This window comes from Peromyscus maniculatus, chromosome 9, assembly GCF_049852395.1.
Source record: "Peromyscus maniculatus bairdii isolate BWxNUB_F1_BW_parent chromosome 9, HU_Pman_BW_mat_3.1, whole genome shotgun sequence".
In the NCBI taxonomy this organism is placed as follows: domain Eukaryota; kingdom Metazoa; phylum Chordata; class Mammalia; order Rodentia; family Cricetidae; genus Peromyscus; species Peromyscus maniculatus.
Window position 1 is genome coordinate 74,557,113 of NC_134860.1, and position 23,210 is coordinate 74,580,322.

General features: G+C 46.8%; 1 protein-coding gene across 6 annotated transcripts in view; it reads left to right on the plus strand.

Annotated features, from left to right (window-relative positions):
* The window catches only part of Tsc22d1 (TSC22 domain family member 1), a 107,375-nt gene extending 91,054 nt beyond the window's left edge, over positions 1–16,321 (plus strand). For 3 of the 6 annotated variants that reach the window (XM_042285202.2, XM_076545401.1, XM_016002381.3), the window contains 2 exons: positions 13,771–13,819; positions 15,005–16,321. In XM_042285202.2, the coding sequence (XP_042141136.2) occupies positions 13,771–13,819; positions 15,005–15,262 (307 nt within the window). In that variant the 3' untranslated portion in view covers positions 15,263–16,321. Of the gene's footprint in view, positions 1–12,738; positions 12,817–12,913; positions 13,424–13,770; positions 13,820–15,004 lie in introns of those variants that run through there. The other 3 variants (XM_006983836.4, XM_006983835.4, XM_042285205.2) reach the window with 3 other exon arrangements.
* Positions 16,322–23,210: the final 6,889 nt, after the last annotated feature.

Sequence of the window (23,210 nt, forward strand, 5' to 3'; positions counted from 1 at the left end):
AAACGACTAATGGGGCAGCACTGGTCTTTATGTAGATAATGATTTCTCTGATTATGGTTATTTCTGATGGATTTCTTCATTCACTGCTGTCTACTTGTCAGTCATATTCTACAGGTCTTTCTGATTCTTCTGTTTCTCAGTCATTGCCCTTAATGACACTGCAGCCCTTGACAAGTACTTATGACAAGTGAGCACTCGCTTGCTCTGTGTGTGTGTGTGTGTGTGTGTGTGTGTGTGTGTGTGTGTGTGTGTACATGTACGTGTGTGTGTACACACCACTGGGGATGCACAAGGCATGGATTCCTTTCTGCCTCTTCCAAGAGAGATGTCTCATGGCTCTCATCACTGGCTTCTCCTCAATACTTGGGTTTTTCTTATCAGTCATATGATGATGTTAAAACAGGGAAACTAGCCCGCTTTAGGATGCTGAATCATCCATATATATGTATGTAAATGTATATATATAAACATATATGTTAAATATATAAGTTGACATTTGCAGAAGAGTCAAAATGTCCTTGTGAGGTAACAGATGTGGACTGAGGCAGCTCGTGGTGGCCTGGCGCAGCTGCTTGCACTCTTGAGTCATTTGCGACTGAAATCTATACCAGATACAAAACGGACATTATGTCCTGCTGTATCAACAGGCCATGCTCATTTTTAAAAGCTTCATCTGTAGTTCTAGAAAATTCCTCAAATTATTTTATGATACTTAACACAGTATTCTTCTTCTGACACGTCTCTCATGAAAATGTTAGCTCTTGTAGGTAGCTATTTTCTGTTCCCTCCCTTTGTTCTGTTTCTTCAACATTTCATTAATTTTGTGAATGTTCATGATACCCGTGTTTGGAAGTTCGGCTCTTCCCATTCTGGTCCCATCCTTGTTTAATTTGGGGTCTTTTGAGGCTCCAAAGCCCCTTCAGTTCCCCGCACTGCATTTGTTTCCCACGGGGTCCCCGTCACTGAACACCGCTGAGGCTGGAGGGGTGTGTGCTGCTGCTGTGCAGCTTGTGAGAGAGTGGGCATCTGTGGGCATCTGTGTCCTAGGTAGACTGTCTCACCGGGACTCTGGGCTGTAAACACTGGGCTCACTGATGCCCGTCAGCTCCCTCTCCTTACCGCTTGCATAGGCTTTGATTTGATGAATTCCCGTTTCCCTCCATCTTTGAAAATAGATGAAGTTGAGATCTTGACCACATCTCTTCTGGTGTGTGTAGGTCAGTTGACCATACTTGGCCAGAGTAGTTTTTAACAGCTCTCTAGCCGCCATGGAAATTCCCGATAAGAGTCACATGGATTCATGAAATTATCTAAACTAAGACTCAAAAAAGAGCTACCCTCATGTGTAGAGCATAAACTTTGATGCAGATAGTTCTATGATTGGGAAACATTACTTATTACAATGGACAGGAAAGTGGTTTTTTTTGGAAGGTGAGGATTATCCCAAAATGATTCTTGAAGAAGCTAGCTTAGACTATGAGGAGGTCTATAATTGTGGTGGTACTGTGTTCCCCAAAATATTGTGAACGCTAATAAACTCATCTGGGGTCAGAGAACAGGACAGCCACAATATTAAATATAGAGGATAGGCAGTGGTAGCACATGCCTTTAATCCTAGCATTCCAGAGACAGAAATCCCTCTGAATCTCTGAGTTCAAGGCCACATTGGAAACAGTCAGGCATGGTGACTCATGCCTTTAATCCCAGGGAGTGAGGCAGAAAGCAGAAAGGTATATAAGGCGTGAGGACCAGAAACTAGAAGCATTTGGCTGGTTAAGCATTCAGGCTTTGGAGCAGCACAGTTCAGCTGAGATCCATTTGGATGAGGACTCAGAAGCTTCCAGTCTGAGGTAACAGAATCAGCTGAGGAACTGGTGAGGTAGCTGTGGCTTGTTCTGTTTTTCTGATCATTCAGTGTTCACCACAATATCTGGCTCCAGGTTTGTTTTTATTAATAAGAACTTTGAAGATTCCTGCTACATATAATACCCATTGCTAGTAAATGCACACAGGACTTATGTCAGCCGCACATCCCTCTACTCAGAGAAGAGCCAGTCCTCAGAATATCCAGATCAAAGAGCAAGAAAGATCATTTGTACCACACATTGGTACATTCCCATGATGCTTTGTGCTGGCATGGCTTTGTCATGGGGTTCCTGAGTATCAGAGGTGTATGTCCTTAGCTGTTCTGTGTGAAAAGCTCTTCTATGGTAGACTCATTCCTTTTCAGTCCTGCCCCAAACTCACTTCTCAAGGCGTTCTTCCTTGAAGACTGAATCCCTGTCCTCTCTGATCTTGCTCACGACAGCTCCACCCCTTGTCTCTGTAGTACTTAGTACTGTGTCACACACCTAAGTACCTATTGACGGGTCTTTTCAACCCCAGGGCAGTGTGAGTTCCGTCAGCACAGAGCTCTGCCCATTTGGTTCCTATTGCATGATAATGGTACCTCAGAGTTGTAGTAAGTGAGGTAATGTGTGTGGAACTAGTCTACTGAGGAGTCTCAGCTCTTGTGGGGGGTGTGGCTATGCAGCAGGTATTCTGATAATGAGCATGCTTTGTCTTTGGGGAACAACTCCTCTTCGCTGTAGAGCCAGCCTGCTCCAGTCTGTAGATGTCTGACTTTTCTGATACTGTTGGTTATTTTGATCCTTCAGACACTTGCAGCAGCACACAAATTCTTGGTGTCGTGTTGGTGTACAACTCTCCCTGAGGCCAACGCGGGCTATGCTTGTGTCAAGATGTTTGGGACAGAGAAAGAAGGACCTGTCTGCCCCTGCCTCTTGACATGGCCTTCTCTAGCAGTGACATCCTTCCCGAAAGCCCTTAGTGATCTGGCAAGGCTTGGCTAAGCCCTGCATAGTCCCGTGAGGTCTTTTCTGTCCCTCTCCGGCCAGGGTGACCCTCAGCCGGTGGTTTCTGCTTCACTCTTTTGTATGACCTCCGGGGGTGTCTGTGTCTCAATTCACTGGAGAGAAAACCATCTCATGGTTGGATTTCTTCTGGTGACTGCTGCTGGTTGTTGAATGGCCCTTTGACAATGGTGACAGGCTCCTTTACCATCCTGCCAATCCATTTCCATCACTTCCCAATACCTTTGGGCCATTTTAACAGCTCAGTTGTGTCCGTTGTGAGACACACTGTCATGGTGGCAGTGGAGGTTCCTCTCACCCACTCTTCCCCACAGAGGAAAAGAGCGATCTGGATCCTGGCCCCGCAGCTGGGCCTTGCTTGCCTCCTGCTCTCCTTCCCTCTTAGCAGGGCGTGCCAGCTAGCATGCAGCTGTCGGAAGAACAGAGGTGTTTGCTGGGCCCTGTCAGTCTCCTGCTCTGTCTACCTCTGATGGACTGGTCAGTCACTCTTCAGTGGGCCTCTCACAGGACACGTTTGGTGGAGAACACTTAGGCCGTAAATTTGCCTTGTCTCTCTCCCTTGCCCTCCACTGCCGGTCATCTCTGTCACTTGGTCTCCTCATTCAAGAGACTACCTTGTGTCGCGTCTACTAGATAGGCCGAAAACTCAGGTGTCTGCCAAATGGCTGCCCTTATGACACATGACCCCCCTCGGCTCCACTACCTCCGACTTCACCCATTCTCGTGGATATTTTTGCCATCTCACAACTTAAAACATTTTTCTTAGGCCCACTCTAAGTTTCAGACCATGTTTCCCACTGGCTGCTGTGTCCAGCCAACCGCCGCCGCCATTGTCCAGAACCAGTTTCTCTCACCAGCTCTGTTGGTTAATGGCGCACACATCCCCACAACCTGGACAGCTGAGGGTCATCCTGTCTGCCTTACTTGCCACCAGCTGTCACCTGTATCTCTCTCCTCCCTCGTGGTCTCCCTCTCCCATTCTTACTTCCTGTCCTGGAGTCTTGTCCATCGTCTGTGACCTTACTAAACACATCCCATTGCAAACCCAGCTGCCAGGAATCCCAGTCTCCCCTAAGCCGGCCAGGCCCCAGCCCGTTCAGCCCTCTCCCCCTGTGATACAAGCGCCATCTTCCTGCTGTGCAGCCCCTCGGCTCCTGAGAGGCACCGGGGCTTGACATGGCTGCTTCATGACCCGCAGATGTTCTCCCCTGGTACCGTGTGAACGCCTTGTTTTTCACGGTCAGGGGTCTTCGGTTCTCAGAAACACCCCTCCACTCCTTCCTCTGCACCATCATCCTGTATGTGTATCCAATTACATCAGATAGCGTATCTCCCACCCCGCCCCCGAGTCACTGAAAACGGGGATCTTGACTCATTCATCTTTATAACTTCAGTCCCTGGCCTTCAGACTTGTTAAATAAGAATGAGTAAATGAATGAAAGAATGCCCAAAGAGAACTTTAAAAAATTCTAGTTTGTGTCCTTCTAGCCAAAATGTATTGTATTGTCCTTTAAAAAAAAGTGAATTTTATTTTAAAAATTTAAAATTATTGAGTGTGTGGTATGTGAGTGAGGGTCGCACACACCACAGTGCTTGTGTGGAAGTCAGAACATTTATGGAGTCAGTTCTCTCCTTCCATCACGCGGGTCCGGAGGAGGTGTTGAACTCACTGTCAGGCTCCCGTCGTCTGGCCGCGAGTGCCTTTCCTGATGAGTCCCCACCCGCCAGCACTGGCAGCAAGTTCAGTGTTGAACACGTCTCTGTCTCTCTCTTCACTGGCCAAGGCCACTCAGGTCTTTATTTGTCCTCTTGTCCCCTTACTGAGTTCTCACTGGCGGAAACGATAACAAGGTCAGAATCACGTACAGACGATGGGTGAGAAGATCAGAAGGGACACCGCTGAGCATCAGGATCCACAGGACTACTGGGGTACCACAGGCTCATCTCGGGACATGCTGCTGGCCATTCTCCTTTGACTTGTGGCCACATGCCTTAGAGACATAGCCTGCCTTTCTTATTTACCAAATATCATTCCCTCGGGCCCTTCTCCCAGCTCTTGAGGGCTCTGGGACATCACCGTCTGAACATCTTTCTTGGGCATGTCTGCACTGTAACATGCCAGCCTGCAGCCGCGGTGAGCCTTGCTCGGCCAGGCCTTTGCCCCAGTGCCTGGAGAGACTGCAGAACGTGCTGCCTCTGCGGCTGCAAGTGTCTGATCAGCTGCCCTGCACGCTGCAGGAGGCTGGAGGGTCAGTCCCCACTGCAGACTAGACACCCTGCCCCCGACTGTAGGCTCTGGTGCCACGTGTGGGCAGTGGTGTGGGTTCAGCCTGTTAGGTGCTTCCCTCGCCGTCACAAGGGTGGTTTGAAATGACTCCTAAGGTTCTGCTGAGTTGGATGATACTCCTTCACCATCTGGCCTCTTCACCATCCCAGCGCTCATACCCACTGCTTTAGATCTCTGTACTTGAGTCTGGAATTTCTGGCCTGTACTTGGCTTCTCGGTGTTTTATACATCTCTGTGCTCACCCTCCAGTTTCGTGGGTCAGTCCTAGACACATTGTGTCTTTAGCCTCCGTTTCCAAATCCACAGAATAAGGTTCTGGAAATGATTGATAAAGTCCGTTTCTCTCTAAAATTCTGACTAGTTCTTAGAGATAGAGGAAACCCCCAGGTGGAGCTCCCCACCTAGTGTCCAGAGAGGCCATGGGACAGACGTGTGTCCTTCGTCAGAGCAGAAGACGTCACTGAACACAGGAAGGTGGCACCGGAGTCCTTGCTGTATAGGTGTTCGGTGGCTGTGACCACCCTCCAGTTTATCTTTGTAAATAACCGTTCAGTTGCGCTTTGTTAAGGTCACCAAGGAACTGACTGACCAGCGGCCCTTGCTGACTCTGTGGACGTAGGAAAATGGGCTGATCTGGTCCCCACCGCCTCGTCTCTGCCGCTTCCCGCTGTTGCCCTCAGGACGTTATCATGAAATATTAGATTGAGGCAACTATTTTAAGGTGTAAGAGCTCCGATCACCCTTTTCCATGGCTATGTAAAAGTAAAAAGAAGTACTGTTCATTTTTGATAGGAGATGTGCATGAAGTTCTTGAAATAGAACCATAATCAGGACAAATTTTCACTTCAGATGTTTCTTATGGAATGTCATTTAGCTTCTAAATCTGGGGTGCCATTTTCGTCTGTGGCTCCTGATTTTCATAATCTACCACCATTTTGCAGAAGTGGTATTTATGAAGAAATTTGGCTTTGGAATGATTATTCTCACGAAGATTGGGGAAAAAAAAAAGGTTAACCATTTGAATCATACTGCCTAGAGGCTCTGAAGGGAGCCCCCACTGCAGGGCCCCTTTGAGTGGAGTCTTAGCACCTTCCCTTCCTGCCTATTCTCTCCCCGCTGCTCCCCCTCCCCTGGGGTGTCATATAAATGGGACCTTTGCATCTGGCCTCTTCCACTTCCTGTGTTATGTTGAGATTGATTCATGTTGGTAGTAGTTCATTTCTCTTTACTGCTGAGTGGTAGAACCCCATTAGACTAACAAGGACATGGTTATCTGTTTTCCAGTGACATTTATGGTGCTTATGATTAAAAAAAAAAAAAAAAAAGACACCCCAAACCTCCACATACAGATTGAATTCATAGTTTGAGCTGGGATTCCTGGCCTTGATGGAAAGTGTGTGGCTAACTGTTGAAAAGCAGATGTGCCATCCTACATTCCCACTGCCGCGAGATGAGAGGTCCGTTGTCCCACCTGACTGTGGATGCCGGTAGTTCAGGTCAAAGAATAAAGCTTTATTTTAGCCATGCTGATTGTATAATGCACCTCATGGCTCTGGTTTGCATTTTGTAATGACGGGTGGTGCTTAGTGTTTTTCCATTTGTTTGTTTACTGTTCAAAATGCATTTATCTTTGGTGTTTGCCCGTTTCTTTCCTTGGCTGTTGAGTTCTGAGTTCCTAACCCTGTTACCTTGAAGTTGCTTGTGATACTCTTGTAGCTTTGGCTTCTGAGAACAAACTGCAGTGCGGCCCAGCTGTCAACTTCTCCCTTTTAGATGTTCACCCAGTGAATGACTTCTCCTAGGTTTCCTGGTTCGGGATTTTACATTTGCTCTATGACTTATTTGTGGTTAATGTTTCATGCGTGTGAGGAATAGTTCAAGGCGTTTTGTTTTGTTTTCCTTTTTCTGCTCTTTTATTTTGACTTTACCCAATTGGTCCAGGACCATAGGAGCATTTTTTGAAAAGCTACCGTTTCTTCATGGAATTCTTACATTCATGTGGAAAATCAACTTGCCATTATGTATTGATCTATTTCTGACTTTCCCCCTTCATGACCAATAATATATTGTTGGAAATGTCTCCTGTCTGGTATTATTTCCAAGCAGAAGGCCAGCTGGACACTGCTGCCCCTCTGTGTGTGACTAAGTCGCTCTCTGGCCGTTTCTAAGATTTTTCTCCCTGCAACTGGATTTAGGCACTCATCTGGCTGTCGGAAGGATTTTCCTGGCTTTGGGTTTGTGTGGGTCCTTAGGACCAGTAGGTTATTGTTGTAATAAAATTTGGGGAAAGCTGCCATCTTTCCCTAAGGTAGCTGTCCTTCGTGACCCGTTTTCCAGGGATCCGTTACTGAAGTTGTCCTCGGGCACTGATCTGCTGTGGCCAGCGCCCTGCTCCCTCCCTTCTGTTCGTCCTCAGTTTCTTCTCTGGATCCATTTTGAATAGTGTCTTGTTCATGTGGCATGGATGTGTCTTCCGTCAGATCTGCCGCTGTCACCTACTGTATCTTCTCGAACGTTGTCTTTCCCATTTCAATTCATCTGAGTTTTCATTGCTGTTTTGCTCCTGTCTTTAATATGCTAATTCCTCTGCCTGCCTTTTGAACATATGAGGCATAGTAAACATCTCTAATTTAATATCCTTGTCTACAGGGTCTGTCACCGTTTCACATGTAGTCATTTATATGATTTTTTTTTTGTATTGCGAGTCCTGTCTTCCTGTTTGTGTATCTGCTGCTTTTTATCAAGTGCCGGGCATGGTAACAGATGTTGAAGAATAGTTTTTCCATAGGAACAAAGCATGGCTCAGTCTAGAACTAATACCCACCTCACCTACATAGACACATAGGGGCACACACACACGCACGCGCACACACACAGGCACACGCACACACACAGGCACACATGCAGGCACGCGCAGGCAGGCAGGCATGCACAGGCACACACACACAGCCCCTACCCCTTCCCCCTCTGAGCATTCGCTGCTCTGGACTTGAATGTCCCCCCCAGGCTTCTGTAGCCCTCAGCAGTAAGACCCTTCGATTTCTCCTGTCGCTTGCTCTTTGGCCGGGCCTGTCTAAGACATGGGTAGCTTTCATAGATACTTATTGGTAGTCAGTATGCCTGTGTTTGCGTTCTTCCCTCTACTTTAAAAGATTTTCTCAGTCCAGGCAGTTCATATACATAACCCAAAGGATGATAGAGTGAATGTAAAAACAATTAGCGTTTCCCCTTTTTACCCCATATCTGTTTCTCAGGAGCAGCTATTTTTAATGTTTTTTTTTATTTTCTTACTTTACCTCCATATTTAACTGTGACATTTTTTTCCAATTTTGAGCAATATATGATCAAGTTGTGATAAATATAGATGCAATTTCGCTCTTTTAAGCTATTCACACACTGATAGTCTTGCAATCACCTCAATAAATGTAATGGTTTTTTGTTTGTTTGACTCTCTAAAGTAATGGTCCATGTAGATTGGGATAGGTGTTTATAACCACCTTTGTGGTAGACTGAGTCCATGAGACTGTCCCATACCTAGTTAGCCACAGCTGTCCAGCCCCTGCAAACCTGGTTTATTCTTCCCACTCTTTCTCCTGGAGTCTCCCACCATCAGGCCACCCAGGCACCACGCAGCCGCTGCATGGGCCTGTGGGCAGCCTCTCCCGAGGTCACAGCCTCTGGCCTGCCGTCCCCTTCCCCAGCGTCTGGCCTCTCTGGCTCCGCCTGGGGTGTCCCTTGCCCACCGTTTTTCTTGATTTCGGTCTCATCTTGAGATACAAACTATCTAAAACATGTCATTCTGATTTTTCGGTGAGATCATTTGGCCCGGTGAGAACTCCAAACGCTGAAACCGTCTCTCTCAGAACTGTAAAGACATTTGTCCCATGGTCTTTGGCAGCTGAAACACCGTTTTCCCTGAAGTCACTTTCTGTTTGTGACTTGCCTTTTCTATCTGGGAGCTTTTGGACTTGCTGCTCCGTCCCTGGTTGTCTTGTGTCTTGTGTTTTGTGATGGGCTTTGATGATTGTTTTTTTTTTTTTTTTTTTACCGTTTCGGGAATTTGGTCTTCTCATTTCACCTGGAGACTTGTGCCTTTCAAGTTCTGGGGCTGTTGAGCCGATTCTCTGGTAATTCCTCGTCTCTGCTCAGTGTCTGTGGAGTGCATCCTGTTTACATGTTGGCTTTCCGGAGCCATTCTCTACATCTCTGGGCTTTTCATTCTCTCTTCCTTTTGCTCGACCTCTGGGAAGACTTTCAGCCTTATCTTCTAACCCAAAGGAAGGTTGAATACAGCAGCTTTTCCATCGTTGTATGGCAGTATGCCTTGTTCTGTCAGTGTGCAGAGAAGGTTGAGTGTAGGCGCCTTTTCATCTTTTGCTGACACTGTCCTGTTCCGACTGCAGAGGAACTAAAGCGTTACTCATTGTTGACCCGTCAGCTTTAATGTATTTCTATTTTAAATACTGCTTTACATTGACAGGTAGAATTGTACACAGTGCTATTTAACACTGCTGTCATATAGCCCTACATTCATAGAGATAACGTGAACTAGTTGAATATGGCTCACTAACAAATGCGTTTCTTCACACGCGTTGAGTTTTGTGATGGGCACTCGGCATCCACCACTCTTTGCTAAGGGTACAATATATTCGCATTAACTGAAACTGTTATGCTAGTCAACAGGTCTCTTGACTCTTCCTGAGATTGTGACCCTTCATTCACCTCTTCTTCATCTCCCACTCTGGCCTTGGTAACCACTGCTCTGCCCTCTCCTTCAGTGAGATCAACTTCCTTAGATGTGAGACCATGTGGTGTTTGTCTTTGACCGCCTGAACTCTTTAAGTTATAGTCTGTGGTTCCATCCATGTTATAGCCATGGTAGTATTTTATTTTAATGATTAGTGTTTTTGTCCCTGTTCCCCGCTCTGTCTCTGTACGTGTTTATCACATCTTCTTTGGCTATGAAATCTGTGGTTTTGTTAAACTTGTTCTTCTACTTCTGGTTTCTAGGGACCTGGGGAAGGGAGGTGACCAGGGGTCCCCAGACAAGAGCAGTTTGGTCAGGTTACAGGGTGCATACCTTGCTTGCTTCCTTGGCTGTCCCTGTAGCTTCACAAGGAGCCTAGATGGTGGAAGAGGTGGTTGTAGATAATTGGATCTCTGCTTCAGCCAGTGTTGGCTAAGTGCGATCACCTTAGGCCCTCACAGACCTGCCTCTGCTCCTCTTCATCATTCCCTGATTGACACCAACGTGTTTCAGCCAGAGGTTGCTGAACTGGAATCCGTGCAAAGATTCATATGCAGACCGCAGTAGCAAATTTCAAATGTTTGTGCCTTTTCCCGTATTTAGAGGCACTCTCTGAAGCTGACTTGTATGGCCCATGCCTTTTGGAGTCTCTCCTGAGGGCTGTTGCATTTCCCTTGTACAATCTCAGCAGGTCCCTGGTGGTCTCAGATATGACACTAGACTCACAGATACTTGTCTGGTAAATAGAAGAACTTCAAGGGAGATTCTCAGACATTCCGATCCAATGGTTTCAACTCATGAGGATTTCCTCTATGTCCTTTGCCTTCGTTTTCAAGTTATATATTCCTTTCATATAAAATCCAGTTTTAAGGGAACCTAGCACATTTGTATGAGAAAGATGAAAAGACAGACAGACACACACACACACACACACACACACACACACACACACACACACACACACTTCTTGCCAATTATTTGAAATGGAAAGTACTGGAGAACCAAATGCCCCTCAGTAGGGATGTGGCTTAGACAGACTAGCTGTTCATATCTGCTTTTGTTGCTAATACAGCGGGTAGTCATTCAGCTAAAATGATAGAAAACAGAACCAATTTAGCTCTTTTATTTCTGTTCAAGAACAACATGAATAAATAAAATCCTGTGATCCTTTTCAGTTCCAGCTGGAAATCTTAACTTCATTTCTTTATATGGCCTTGGAGGGCTTTGTTTCTGTTTTTAGCTCCTTTATGGTTAAGGTGTGTCTTTCTGTAATACCCTCTCCTCTGAAGTTAGTGTTCAGTTAAAATGCTTAAAAGGATGCAGATTGATAGTTATAATTTTAATTTTCCAAGTACAGAAACTACAAAGAACTATTAATAATCCCGCTTAATATTCATAGACATGGGGACCCCGTGCTTATTTCATGGGTTATTATGAATGTTCAGCCTCACTTACTGTGTTTCCTTTTACTGGAAACAGGTGCCTTACAACAACTCACTTGATAAACTACAGATATTCAACATTTTTATTCAGAAGCAAAGCCCAACAAGAAACATAATAAAAAGAATATTGCTTTGCAACCCCACCCCACCCCCGGTTTTTCACATGGAAGAGAACCTTGTCTTGTGCTGTATTCAGTATATTTGGTATTTACCTGCCTTAAGTTGGTTTCTGAAACCAGATGCCCCCTGCCAGCCTTGGGTCAACTTCCAAGATTGTCTAAAAGACTGATGGTAGTTTTACGAAAGGATGTTCATCTTGAGAGAGAAGGGGTTCATGCTGCATGCAAGTGTAGTGTATTCATGTTTCATAGTTTATTTTGGAATTTTTTATGATGAATACACTTTGGATTAGAGAGGTTCCAGGCAGTTGATAGTTTTTCTTCTCGGTTTTTCTCGTTTTCTGCCATTAGAGGGCAGTATTGTAGAGGTTAAAATTTCCTCAAATATACTGCATGTAACAGTATATAACATGTAATAATCAAACTTGTTATAGTATGTTAAATTATAGCCTTCGTTGATGCGTCTTCACAGATATTTAAATTATTAGAGGTACTTTTGCCCCTGGTTGAGCTCTTTTACGCCCTTATCTGATGCCCATGATTTGGCGGCGTTAACCTGCCTGGTGACTATAGTGGGAAGCAGTGATAAGCTTGCAGTATCTATTGACTGCTGAACTATTTTTAACCACCATCAGAGTCTCTACATTTTTACTGGTTCTAGACACGCTGCAAATGAGCAAAGGCTACATATAAGGAATTGTATGCTTTTTGGAAAACGTCCTTGACAGTATTTCAATCCCTCTGATGTAGGAAAACTAAGGATTAAGTCTTGGCGGAATTGAATTGCCATCTCACTTCGAAAACCCTTTGCCTTAGGGACTAGCTGAAAATAGATCTGGTCGGGATTAGACCTGTAGATTTTTTCTTAGCTATAAATGGAAGAAGGCATAATTACCGGTGCTGTTGGGGTGATGCGATTTTAAGGCTTACAACTCTGGAGACATTTGGGGAAGGTTCACTACATTTCATCTTGTGGATTCCTTTGACTCTTTTATTTGCCTAGTAAAGAAAAATGCAATATTGTTTTCTACACGTAACTGATAAATTTTATGTGAAGCTATCTCCCACCAAAAAAGCAAATGTCCTATTCCTTTGAATTCATTAGCATTAAAAAAAGAATTCCTACAGCAGGGTTATTATCTTTGCACATAACGCAGCCTCTAAAGCCTCCCGTTACTGCTTCTTGTAAGAACCCAATAATTGAAATCGAGACGCTGGCGTTCCTGAGTCTTAGTGGTGGGACTGGGCATGCCCAGTAGCTCGGCCGGTCTGGTTGCAAATAGCAAGCTTGCAGGGTTCAGCGCCGCGGGGACTGGCCGCTCTGGAGACGGGTCTGACTCCTTTAGACGTAAGCATGCGGGCACCGGGTGCTTTCGGGGACCCTGACGCGGCCCTCGGAGGAGGCGGCGCCCAACCCCCGTCCCCCCCCTTCGCCGCCACGGGCATCGGGAGGGACCGCAGCCCGGGAGCGCGGGGCGGGCCTATGGCGCGGCCAATCGGCGCGGCGCCTGGCCGCCTATATGTGGCGCTGGGGCCGGGCGGCCTCCTCTAGAGGAGTGGAGCCGGCTGCCGGGTCGGAGCGAGCCGCCGCCGCCGCCGAATCCCGGTCACTCTTACCAGCGCTGCCCTGCCGTTCTCCCGCCCCGGGCTGCAGACAGCTAGGAGGCTTTATCTAGTTTGAACCAGGCTGCTGAGCTCCCTCCTTCCTCCCTCCCTCTCTCTCTCTTTTTTTTTTTTTCCACGAGGGTGTTTTTGGCTGCAATTGCATGAAATCCCAATGGTGTAGACCAGTGGCGATGGATCTAGGAGTTTACCAACTGAGACATTTTTCAATTTCTTTCTTGTCGTCTTTGCTGGGAACTGAAAACGCTTCTGTGAGACTTGACAATAGGTAAATGTCAGCTGGGAGAGTTGGTCTGAATTGACTCGGAGTCAATTGACTTGCGGTAATGCAGGTACAGGATAGCCTTGCGAATTCCTTTGTCCATGCCGAGGGTTACTGTGACATAGATGTTGCTTTTTGAAATGGTCAAAAGAGCCTTATTTTCACAGATCTGGCTCGAGAACAGCTTTCTCTCATTATGTAATTTAGCCCTTTGTGGCTCCCTAAAATAGGGAAATGCCTGGATATTCGATAGTGGCTGGTAATTTCTGGACTATGATGCATTTTGTATCGTTAAAGAATACTCAGACTATGATACTAGTAACGTCATTTGAGTTCAGAGATCTATCCTTATCCTGGATGTTGAAGATCAATTCCATTTACCGATGATCTCTTTTTTTTTTTTATCCTCTCTTCCAGCTCTGGTGCAAGTGTGGTAGCTATCGACAACAAAATCGAGCAAGCTATGGTATGTACTGATTAAAAATTGCTTGTACTCAGCGTGGGCACAGCGTAAAACCCAAGATGTCTTGGAAGAAGGACCAGTGCATCCCTTAGCTAAATCCAGATGGCTGCTGGTGGCTCTTAAAGAGAATACAGTCCGAAATGCCAGTCCCAGCTCGCTGCCTCCGGCCAGCGTGGAGACGAGCCCCATACCCGGGAGGGAGAAGGGCCCGAGGTTTCTGAGCGAGGCCCCTGCCCTGGACCCATTTCACCTAATGTCGGGATAAGGAGGCAGCAGATCAGCCTCCGGGTTGCTCGTCCTGGGAGCAACTTCAGCGATGTGGCTTTACCAGGCACCCTGAGATTTTCCTGGGGAGCTGGAGGGAGGGAGCCCCTGCCGAGGGGAGCTGGGGAAGGGGTCCCTAGGTCATACCAGAACCTCTCCCGCAGTGCTGCGGCCGCACAAAGGAGGAGAATGGGAGAAAAGTTTTGTTTTTTTCGGCCTGCTCCTGGATTTCTCCTATTTTTTTATTTCCGCCTTGGTCGTTCTTTGTTATTGGAGCAGCGCCTGTGGCTCTTCTCACGGGATTCTCTGCCCACTGTTGCTAGGCAAACTCTGAACCTTTAATTCAGAGCTATAAATAACTCGGCCTCTCATTGGCTACGACGTCTGCCCAGGTTTCTGTGATGTCAGCTTAATCGCTGGGGGGGGCTGGGGGGGGGAGTAGAGGTGGAGGGAAGAAAATGCGGCAGCACGCTCTGTAGGAACTGGCTGCAGCCGGTGCTGAGCGAGGGAGGAGGGAGGGAGGGAGGGAGGAGGAGGCGCTCCCTATGCTGGGAGGGCCTGGGGGCGGGGAAGCGGCCGCCGGCCTCGGGCCTGGATGGGAGCGCGGCGCCGCCACCGCCGGAACGGATCCCCTGGCGGTTTGCCATCTTGAATTGGAAGCTGGACTGGAGGCATCCTGGGCTAATGTCTGCAGAGAAAGTCTAGAGACTTTTGTAAAGCTCGATCACTTATACATTAAACTTAGGTATTGCACATAAACTTAGGTGCGGTTGTGATTATGCGCAGATTTCCACAAGTGTGCCTTAATGTTCTTTGGAGGCAGGGTATGGAATTGGTTAGGGCGAGTTAAGAAAGGCCTTCAGAAAGCCCGAGTCCGGGACGTGATCGGCTAAACCTTCCTCTTCTTTCCCCGCTTCCTCTCAGGATCTGGTGAAAAGCCATTTGATGTATGCAGTTAGAGAGGAAGTGGAGGTTCTGAAGGAGCAGATCAAAGAACTCATAGAGAAAAACTCCCAGCTGGAGCAGGAGAACAATCTGTTGAAGACCCTGGCCAGTCCGGAGCAGCTCGCCCAGTTTCAGGCCCAGCTGCAGACTGGCTCCCCTCCGGCCACCACGCAGCCACAGGGGACCACACAGCCCCCTGCACAGCCAGCATCCCAGGGCTCGGGATCCACCGCGTAGCCTGCGATGCCCCCCCGGAACTGGCTGCTGCTGTCTGAACTGAACAGACCGAAGAAGAGATGTGTTAGCGAGAAACCGCCTCCACCGTCACCCATTTCACCGCCGTCTACGAAAGAGACGTGAGACTCACATGCCATTCTCGCTTTTCCCAGTATTCAGCACTCATATGCTTTTGGCTTGAAGAAATGTACTAGTTGAGTGAATTAAAGGTTAATCAGAGAATGAGCATGGATGTGCCCTGTGCGACTTGGCAGATGTCTGAGGAATGGTTTAATTGATGCTGAGGAGCTGTGTGCCTTTTCAACCCTTCCCAGCCACCCACCCTGCTTCCAAGAGCTCTGGGGCTTGCCTGCATGAGGCTCGGAAGGTGGGCTGCTCTGGATTTTGTGCTCTCCTCTCCTTCCCTTCAAGGAACTTAAAGAGAGGCCAGAAACAAGACTGCAAATGGGGGGGAGGGGTTTAGTCGTTTTACAAACCGACAACTGTCACCAAAGTTTATAAAACACACTAGTACTGTCCCTCTTTTCTGAAACATCGCAGACAAACTATAGAGACGAAACGGTGACAGGGACCTAGGCTGTCATTATGAAGGTTGTTTTGCTTATTGTATATTTGTGTATGTAGTGTAACGAATTTGTACAATAGAGGACCGTAACTACTGTTTAGGTTGTACAGATTGAAATTTAGATGTTACATTGGCTGTCTGAAAAGGTGTGGCTTGTCCTTTATAGAGAGACCTACAGAAAAACTGTTTCATGACAAAAACCACACCTGAAGAAATGTTAAGAATTTGGCCCAGTTAGTTACTTGGTGTCATTTGAAATCTAGCTGCTGAATCTTGTGGAGTAAATCCCTGTTCACCGATGTCGTCTCGGCTGAGCTGGCTGACTACATGGAGAAGTGGTCACTTCCTGAGCAATGGGTTTCCCAGTAGGGGTTTCTGCATATCACCTGTATAGTAGTTCTCTGCATACGTTTCTGTGCATGTTCGCTACAGTTATCACTGTATTTACCTGTTGTTCTGTCACCTTTCAATAAAGCATATAAAATGTTGATACACCAGTGTCTCCACGCCACAGTGTCCGTTGTCATCCCCACCTGCTCCTGATGAAGTCCAGCGGTTTGGCTGGTAAAATCTCAAAGGGAGTGGAAGGGTCGGACAAAGTAGGGATATGAGGAAAGCTTACGACGGTGCGTCGTGTGGCTGAGCGAGGGCCAGTGAAGGAGGGGGGGGCTCCGTCCTCTTGTGACTTGCAAGAGTCACTTCACCCCTGTGGACTGATGAAAGATGGTGTCTTCAGCTCCCCCCCATCTAAAACTAAGCATTTATATAGAACTTAAGCATCTGTGGTTACTGAACCGAGAGGGAGTGAGCCTGATTCTGTGTATTCCCAGTTAAGATCAGAGGTAGGAGTGGGAACTCTGTTACTGTGAAGCGGACCATCTTCCTGCAGGGGAATGAGTTTCTTGGCCCTTAGAGTAATTCTGTTTTTAGATACTATTGGGGGGGGTTGAATGGATGTAACGGGCTTGAGGCAGGTAGGACCTGGTACCTAAATCCCTCCTGGATGATTTGTAAAGTGCTCCAAATAGACACAGTGGAGCCTAACGCAGGAGTAAGCTGGGTCCTGGAGGCCCGGGCTGGGCTCAGCTTTGCAGTCTGCCCCAAGACCTCCGCGGCAGCCCTTTGACCCAGTGGGAATCGGGGCCTGTGTGTTCAGCTCTCCAGTGTAGAGGTGTGCGGAGATGAGACTGGAAACAGGACATCACAGCTCATGGAGAATGGGTGGCCCTGGTTATTAGGTGGGAGGGTAAAGCAGTTGACTACTTGTTGGTTTTCTCGAGACAGGGTTTCTCTGTGTAATTTTACTCCCTGTCCTGGGTCTCTCTCTGTAGACCAGGCTGGCCTCGAACTCACAGAGATCCACCTGGCTCTGCCTCCCGAGTGCTGGGATTAAAGGTGTGCGCCACCAACACTGCCCGGCTTGGACGACTTGTTTTAAACTGGTGACAATTGCCATAAAGGTATTTGGGGGCTGGCAGGTACTTGGGAAAGCCTCTGTCGTGCTCGTTTAAGGGGTAGATAACTGACTGAAAGGGATACTTAGGTAGTCATACTTCTCGTAAAAGGAAACGGTGGACAGTGGCCATCTCATCTTTTATATTAATGTAATTGTGGGGAGTTTGAAGTCTCCATCTTTTTTTGTTACACAGGACTTAGTTAACTGTTTCTACTAATATAAAACTCCCATGAAATGCTGGTATCTTGATTATATGTGAAATAATAATTAAAATCAAAACATGTCTGCATGCCCCTTCCTTACCTTTGTAGATACAGAACATCCTTTATTGGCTGCTATTCAAACATTCAAGGCGACATTTTGCTACTTCCTGTGGGTTACTATGTAATCGATCGTATCACACTTCATGTTCCACAGGCCGGGAACAGTTTTCTAAAGTGGAAGGAGATGTATGAGCACTGGTTGTTCAGGACAGCAGCAGCAGCATAGACAGCAGCCCACTGAGGCAGAGACAGAGGGACTTTCCAGGATTTTAATGGATGCCTGCTTTTTGTTTCAAATGAACAATGTCGGGAATTCAGGAGCTGGGCTTTTGTTTTTTGCATACTTGAAAAGCAAAAAAAAAAATTTTTCATCTTGTGATGAACACAGCATGCCAGAATCAGGTTTAAATTTGCTCAAGAAATGTTAATTATAACCATAATTAGAAATGAAGATGAATTTCAATGCAGGCCCTACTGTCCCTTAGGCTGTGTTAAAATGAGTAGTTAAAGCTTCTGGACCTCGCGATATGACTGCATTTAGATGTCCATTTCGGATCCATTCGGAGAGTCATAACAGTAAGATTAGAAACAAGCAGAAAATGAAATTTCTTCTCAGATAAAATAGCCTAAAAATGGAGAACGAATTGCCCTCCAACAGAACTGGGGAGCAGATTGTATGGTTCCCACCCTGGTGTGTGGGAGAAAGACAGTAGCTGATCTGAGTGCTGTGGAAACCGGCTATTTGATCTTTGGGGCGGGGGGGGGGGGGGGGGGGAACAGGAACTCCTCAGAGCCGCTTTCCTATTCGTAAAATAAGGATTGGGTGAGATCTCTTTCAACACTCATAGCTTGCCTAAACTTGGGCTCAAATCAGGGATGTGTTTCTGATGAAGACCGTGGGTTCTCCTACGCTGTGGTAGTTCCTTTAGAGAGATCTTTAAGAGCTCTTGTTAATGGGTGTGGAGATACACGCTGGTAGTTCCAGCTGAAGCAAGAAGATCTTGGGTTCAAGGTCATCCTGTGCTATATAAGACATTTCTCAAAGTTCAGTGGGTGGGTAACCATGCTTCATGGTAGGATGGCCTGCCCCCACCTTCTGTAGCAGACCCAGGGACCCGGACTGTGATCACTGATGTGTGTGCTACAAGGTTATATCACAGATTCTCTGGATTTCCAGAAACGGCTTATATGTCAAGGAAGATTGTCTCCATTGCTTCCTGAGAGCTCAGTGTCTTTCCTTACGGAGCAGGTCCACCACAGCAGTTCTTAGGGTGACCAGCCACCCTGGTTTGCTAGGGTCTTCCCAGAAAAGTAGTATATACCCAGTTCTGACCACTGGACAGTCCCAGGCAAACTGAGCCATGATGGTTGCCTTGGATCCCATCGTCCCCTTTCTTGGAGTTAGGTGTCCTTTTGAGACTTGGGTTGTTATAGATGAGTGCTGAAAGGTTTGAATTCTGCCAGGTTGGCCCAGAGAAAATCATTTTCAATGATCAGCTGACTTTCTTCCCCTTCTACAGATGGAAGACCCAGTGACCATGGAGGTGAAACCCTTATGATCCTGGGTGACAGGAGGACCAAAGTAGAATGTCCTCCCCTGCTGTCCCAAACCAGGACGTTCAGCCCTAGAAGCAAGCGTGTTTTCACCACTGCATGTTTTAGAATCTTCTGCCTTGGTAGCTGGTGTGGATGTGTATCCTTGAAGTCAGGTGCTGCTGACAAACACCCTAAGCTATGTTGTATGGCCAACGAGTGGGTCATTTGGTGGCAGTCAAATTGTGGAGAGACTGAGATCCATACTGCAAAGTGGCAAAACATTTTGTAGAACTCCCGTCTGTGGTAACGTAGAAGGCCGGCCGTGTGCACCTCTGAGAGGCCTCTCGATGGTAAAAAGTCAGTCACCACATTACCCCTCCTGTTTCAGAGAAGGGGGGTCAGGGTGGAGTTGTTTTGTAAGTAGAAGAGGAGGGAGTAAACGGCGCAGGAACATGGGGCTGTCTGGTGTTGAACCGGCCCTTTGCTTCTGCATAGGTAACCTTGAGGGCACTGCTAAAGGATTCCCCGGTGTGGATGAAAGCCCAGCTAAGCAGTTCTCTCAGGTTCAAACAAAGGGTTCGACTCCTGGAGTGTGCCTTTGTTTTAGATGATGTTCTTCGGAAGGTCCCCATTTCACTGGAGGTGAGGGAGAGGAAAGAATAAAATGAAAATGGGGCGGGCATGTGCAGAAGTCCCTTACCGACACAGTGAGTTGACTGAGAACGGCTAAGAGTGGGCGCCTATGAGTTTTTCAAGGGGGTTTTATTGTCAAGGAAAAAGAAGCCAATCCAGACACATTGTCACAGCAAAACCTCCCAACAACCCTCAGGCCCCCGGACTCTTGGGAGCTGGGAGTGAGTGTGTAAAGTGGCTGTCTGAATAACTGTTTGAGTCTTGAGAAGTGCAGTCTCCTCAACACTGTTCTACACACACTCGTCAGAGACCCTGGGCAAGAAAACTCTAGCGGTAGGAACCTGGAACTTTGGAGAAACAGAGGTTTCTTTCCTTAGAGAAGAATTGGAATCTGCCGGACATGTTTAACCTGGGACCAAAGGGCTGCTCTTAATATGGCCCAACACTCACTCACTCTCTCTCTCTCTCTCTCTCTCTCTCTCTCTCTCTCTCTCTCTCTCTCTCTCTCTCTCCTCTCTGTGTGATTTTTATTTTTTAAACTCAATTGTAACATTCTCTGGCATGAACTTCATAGATGGCAATGTCATGTTCCAATGTCAACAGGTTGGGATCACCTGGATCAGACAGAGCACATCCCTGCTGCCAGGAACCAGAGCTCTTCCCAGAGCCTGCTCTGGAGGACTTGCTGGTTGCTGGGGCCAACCATTTGTTGTCTTTCTTCCACTGAGAACGTCTTTGCAGACATTGTTCCCAGAGCCACCACTCTGGAGGGCAAGTAGTGACTTGTTATTTCCAGGCGTGATTCATCGGACCTTCCCATGGACAGTCCTTGGTGATCTTTCCCCTGCAGTCAAACCAGGTGGAAGGGGGCTAGCCTTAACCTGGGGCACTGAATGACTTGATGGAACAGGGTCCTTGTCTCCATATCCTCAACTGCAATGTCTCACTGCCATAAAGGAGCAAGAAACATTCCTATTGTTAATTTAGACATACATTTTTAGGCTGTTAACTAGTACACAGACATGGGATGTGTGAAATGATTACAAAGAAATATTGTGAATTAAAGGGTTATATAGTGCAAATTGAGCGTGTCAGAACCTGATAGCAGAAATGGATGAATATATCTAAAAGATAGTTTGTGTATACGTGTTTGAATATGTGCATGTGTGTGCATGTGAGTGCTCAGGAGTGCCCGAGGTCCACATTGCTTTTCTCTCTGTCACTCCCCACCTTATTCTGTAACCAAAGATCTCTCATTGGACTTGGAGCTTACCAATTATCTAGACTGGCCGGCTGGGCAGCAAGTTCCGGGGATCAGCCTGTCTCCTCTTCCCCAGCTGCAAGCTTACAAAAGTGGTTGGGATCTGAACTCAGGTCCTCATGCTTAAACAGTAGGCGCTTTACCTACTAACTCATTCCCTCGGTCCATAAAAGACTGTGTGTGTGTGTGTATGAGAGAGAGAGAGAGAGAGAGAGAGAGAGAGACAGACAGACAGACAGACAGACAGACAGACAGACAGACAGACAGACCAGGACTCATGTAGACCCAGACTGGCCTCAGACCTTTTGTCGAGTAGATAAAGATGACCTTGAGCTTCTGATCATTCTGCCTCTGCCTCCTGAATGTTGAGATTAGTAGGCCTGTACCACCACACCCAGTTTATGCAGTGTTGAGGATCAAACCCGGGGCTTCCTGCCTGCTAGGCAAGCACTCTGCCAACTGAGCTACATGCCCAGCCCTTTAAAGAGGAATCTTGAGTTTGACTTTGAAGGAACTATAAAATAACACATGGGAAGACTAATCTTTGGCATAATTATCAAAATAATTGCCTCCCTATGTGGTGGGGATGAATTATTTTCCTAATAGTTTAGAAAAATATTATGCAATGAGAATTGGCTGGCTAAAGTCACAATGTGTAAATTCACTTTGAAAAACACCACTGGCGGGTGCTCTGCCGCAATCAGAGGTCAGTCTGTTGGTTTGGGGGTCATCTCAAGCCCACTGGCCAGATGTGGCTTTGGGACGTTTTTTTAAAAGAGTAAATTAGTGATATTCGTCCTGATAGGAGAGTCTTGAGTCCAATTCCCTGTGATGGTAACCAGCGGCTGCAAGGGTTGAGTTCACCGTGGACCAGGGCTGACAATTCGGTCACCACAGCCCACCATTCATGCCAAGGCCCTCTGGTAGCCTCCACCATCCGCCACTGGTAGGTACCACTCATTCAGACCATACCTGGTACAGCTAGGTATTTGAAATTGTATTCTAAATTATAGCCAGATTATACCAGCTAATTCTTTTTTATTTTAAAAAATGTATTTTTAAGATTCATTTGAGGTGGGGGTGCGTGCCATTCTTATATGTGGTGGTCAGAGAACTGTGGGGGTTGGTTCTCTCCTGCTGTGTGGGATTGCAAATTAGAACTCGGGTCACCAGGCTTGGCAGCAAGGGCTTTGACCCACCCAGCCATTGCATCAGCCCTAATAGCTGATTCTTAACATTTTGTGGCTGAATCATGTAACAGTCCATATGATTTGGCCTCTTAAAAAGAAAAACATAGAACTTACTGTTACAACTATTGGGTTTTCTTTTTGCTGCATTGGGCTAAGCAATTGGAGATGAGCAGAGTTAGAGATTTGCCTTTACAGATCTGAGATGGCTGAACCAGCCTCCAGCTTGAGACCCAAAGGCTCGTCCCAGGAAAAGGAAGGTGGAATCCATTTCTTATTATATATATTGCACGCTTACCGTGTGCTAAGCATTTTCAAGCATTTCTTTTATTCTTTACAGCAGAAGAGAGAAGTCACTTGCCACTGTGTCAATGATAAGGACACAATACAGATGACACAAATCACATTTGTCCCCTACCAAAATCTGGGGCTCTTAGCCACTTTTTAGCCACTCCCCGCAAACAGGCAGCTACATTTGCCAAGTAGTACCTATCTGTAGCTGTCCCAGAGCTGACATTCTATTCGTCCCCTTGGTTTATACCCCAAAGAGAGGTCCCGTGGAAGGGGCTAGCATGGAATTTCATCCCTTCCAGCAAACAGCAATGTACAAGCTCCTGCCTCAAGCTCCTCCGAGGCTATCACTCACTTGACCAGCAGGAGCCCATGGAACTTCTGTGTCCTCCAAGGAGCCAAAAGGGAAGACAGGGAGATGTGAGAGTCGGAAGGTCCACAGGCGATTATCAAACCCCAAATTGAATCACACCCCCTTGCCCTGATGTGGCCTCAGCTGACTACACAGAACGAATCAACAGCTGTACTCCATGAGCCTCCCAGAAAGCCCAGAGCAGGAGGATTAAATGTTTCTATTTACGATGCCACTACTTATTCATTCATGAAACCGACATACTAATTAAATACCCGCACCACACCATGCTTAGGGAGGAGGCCCCAAGGTGCTATGAGTACCAAATAGGAAACAAAAAAACAAAACATTTCTTTTGAGTCCCAATCCCAGTCTGGTGGCCATATATATTGGGACTCATTCTA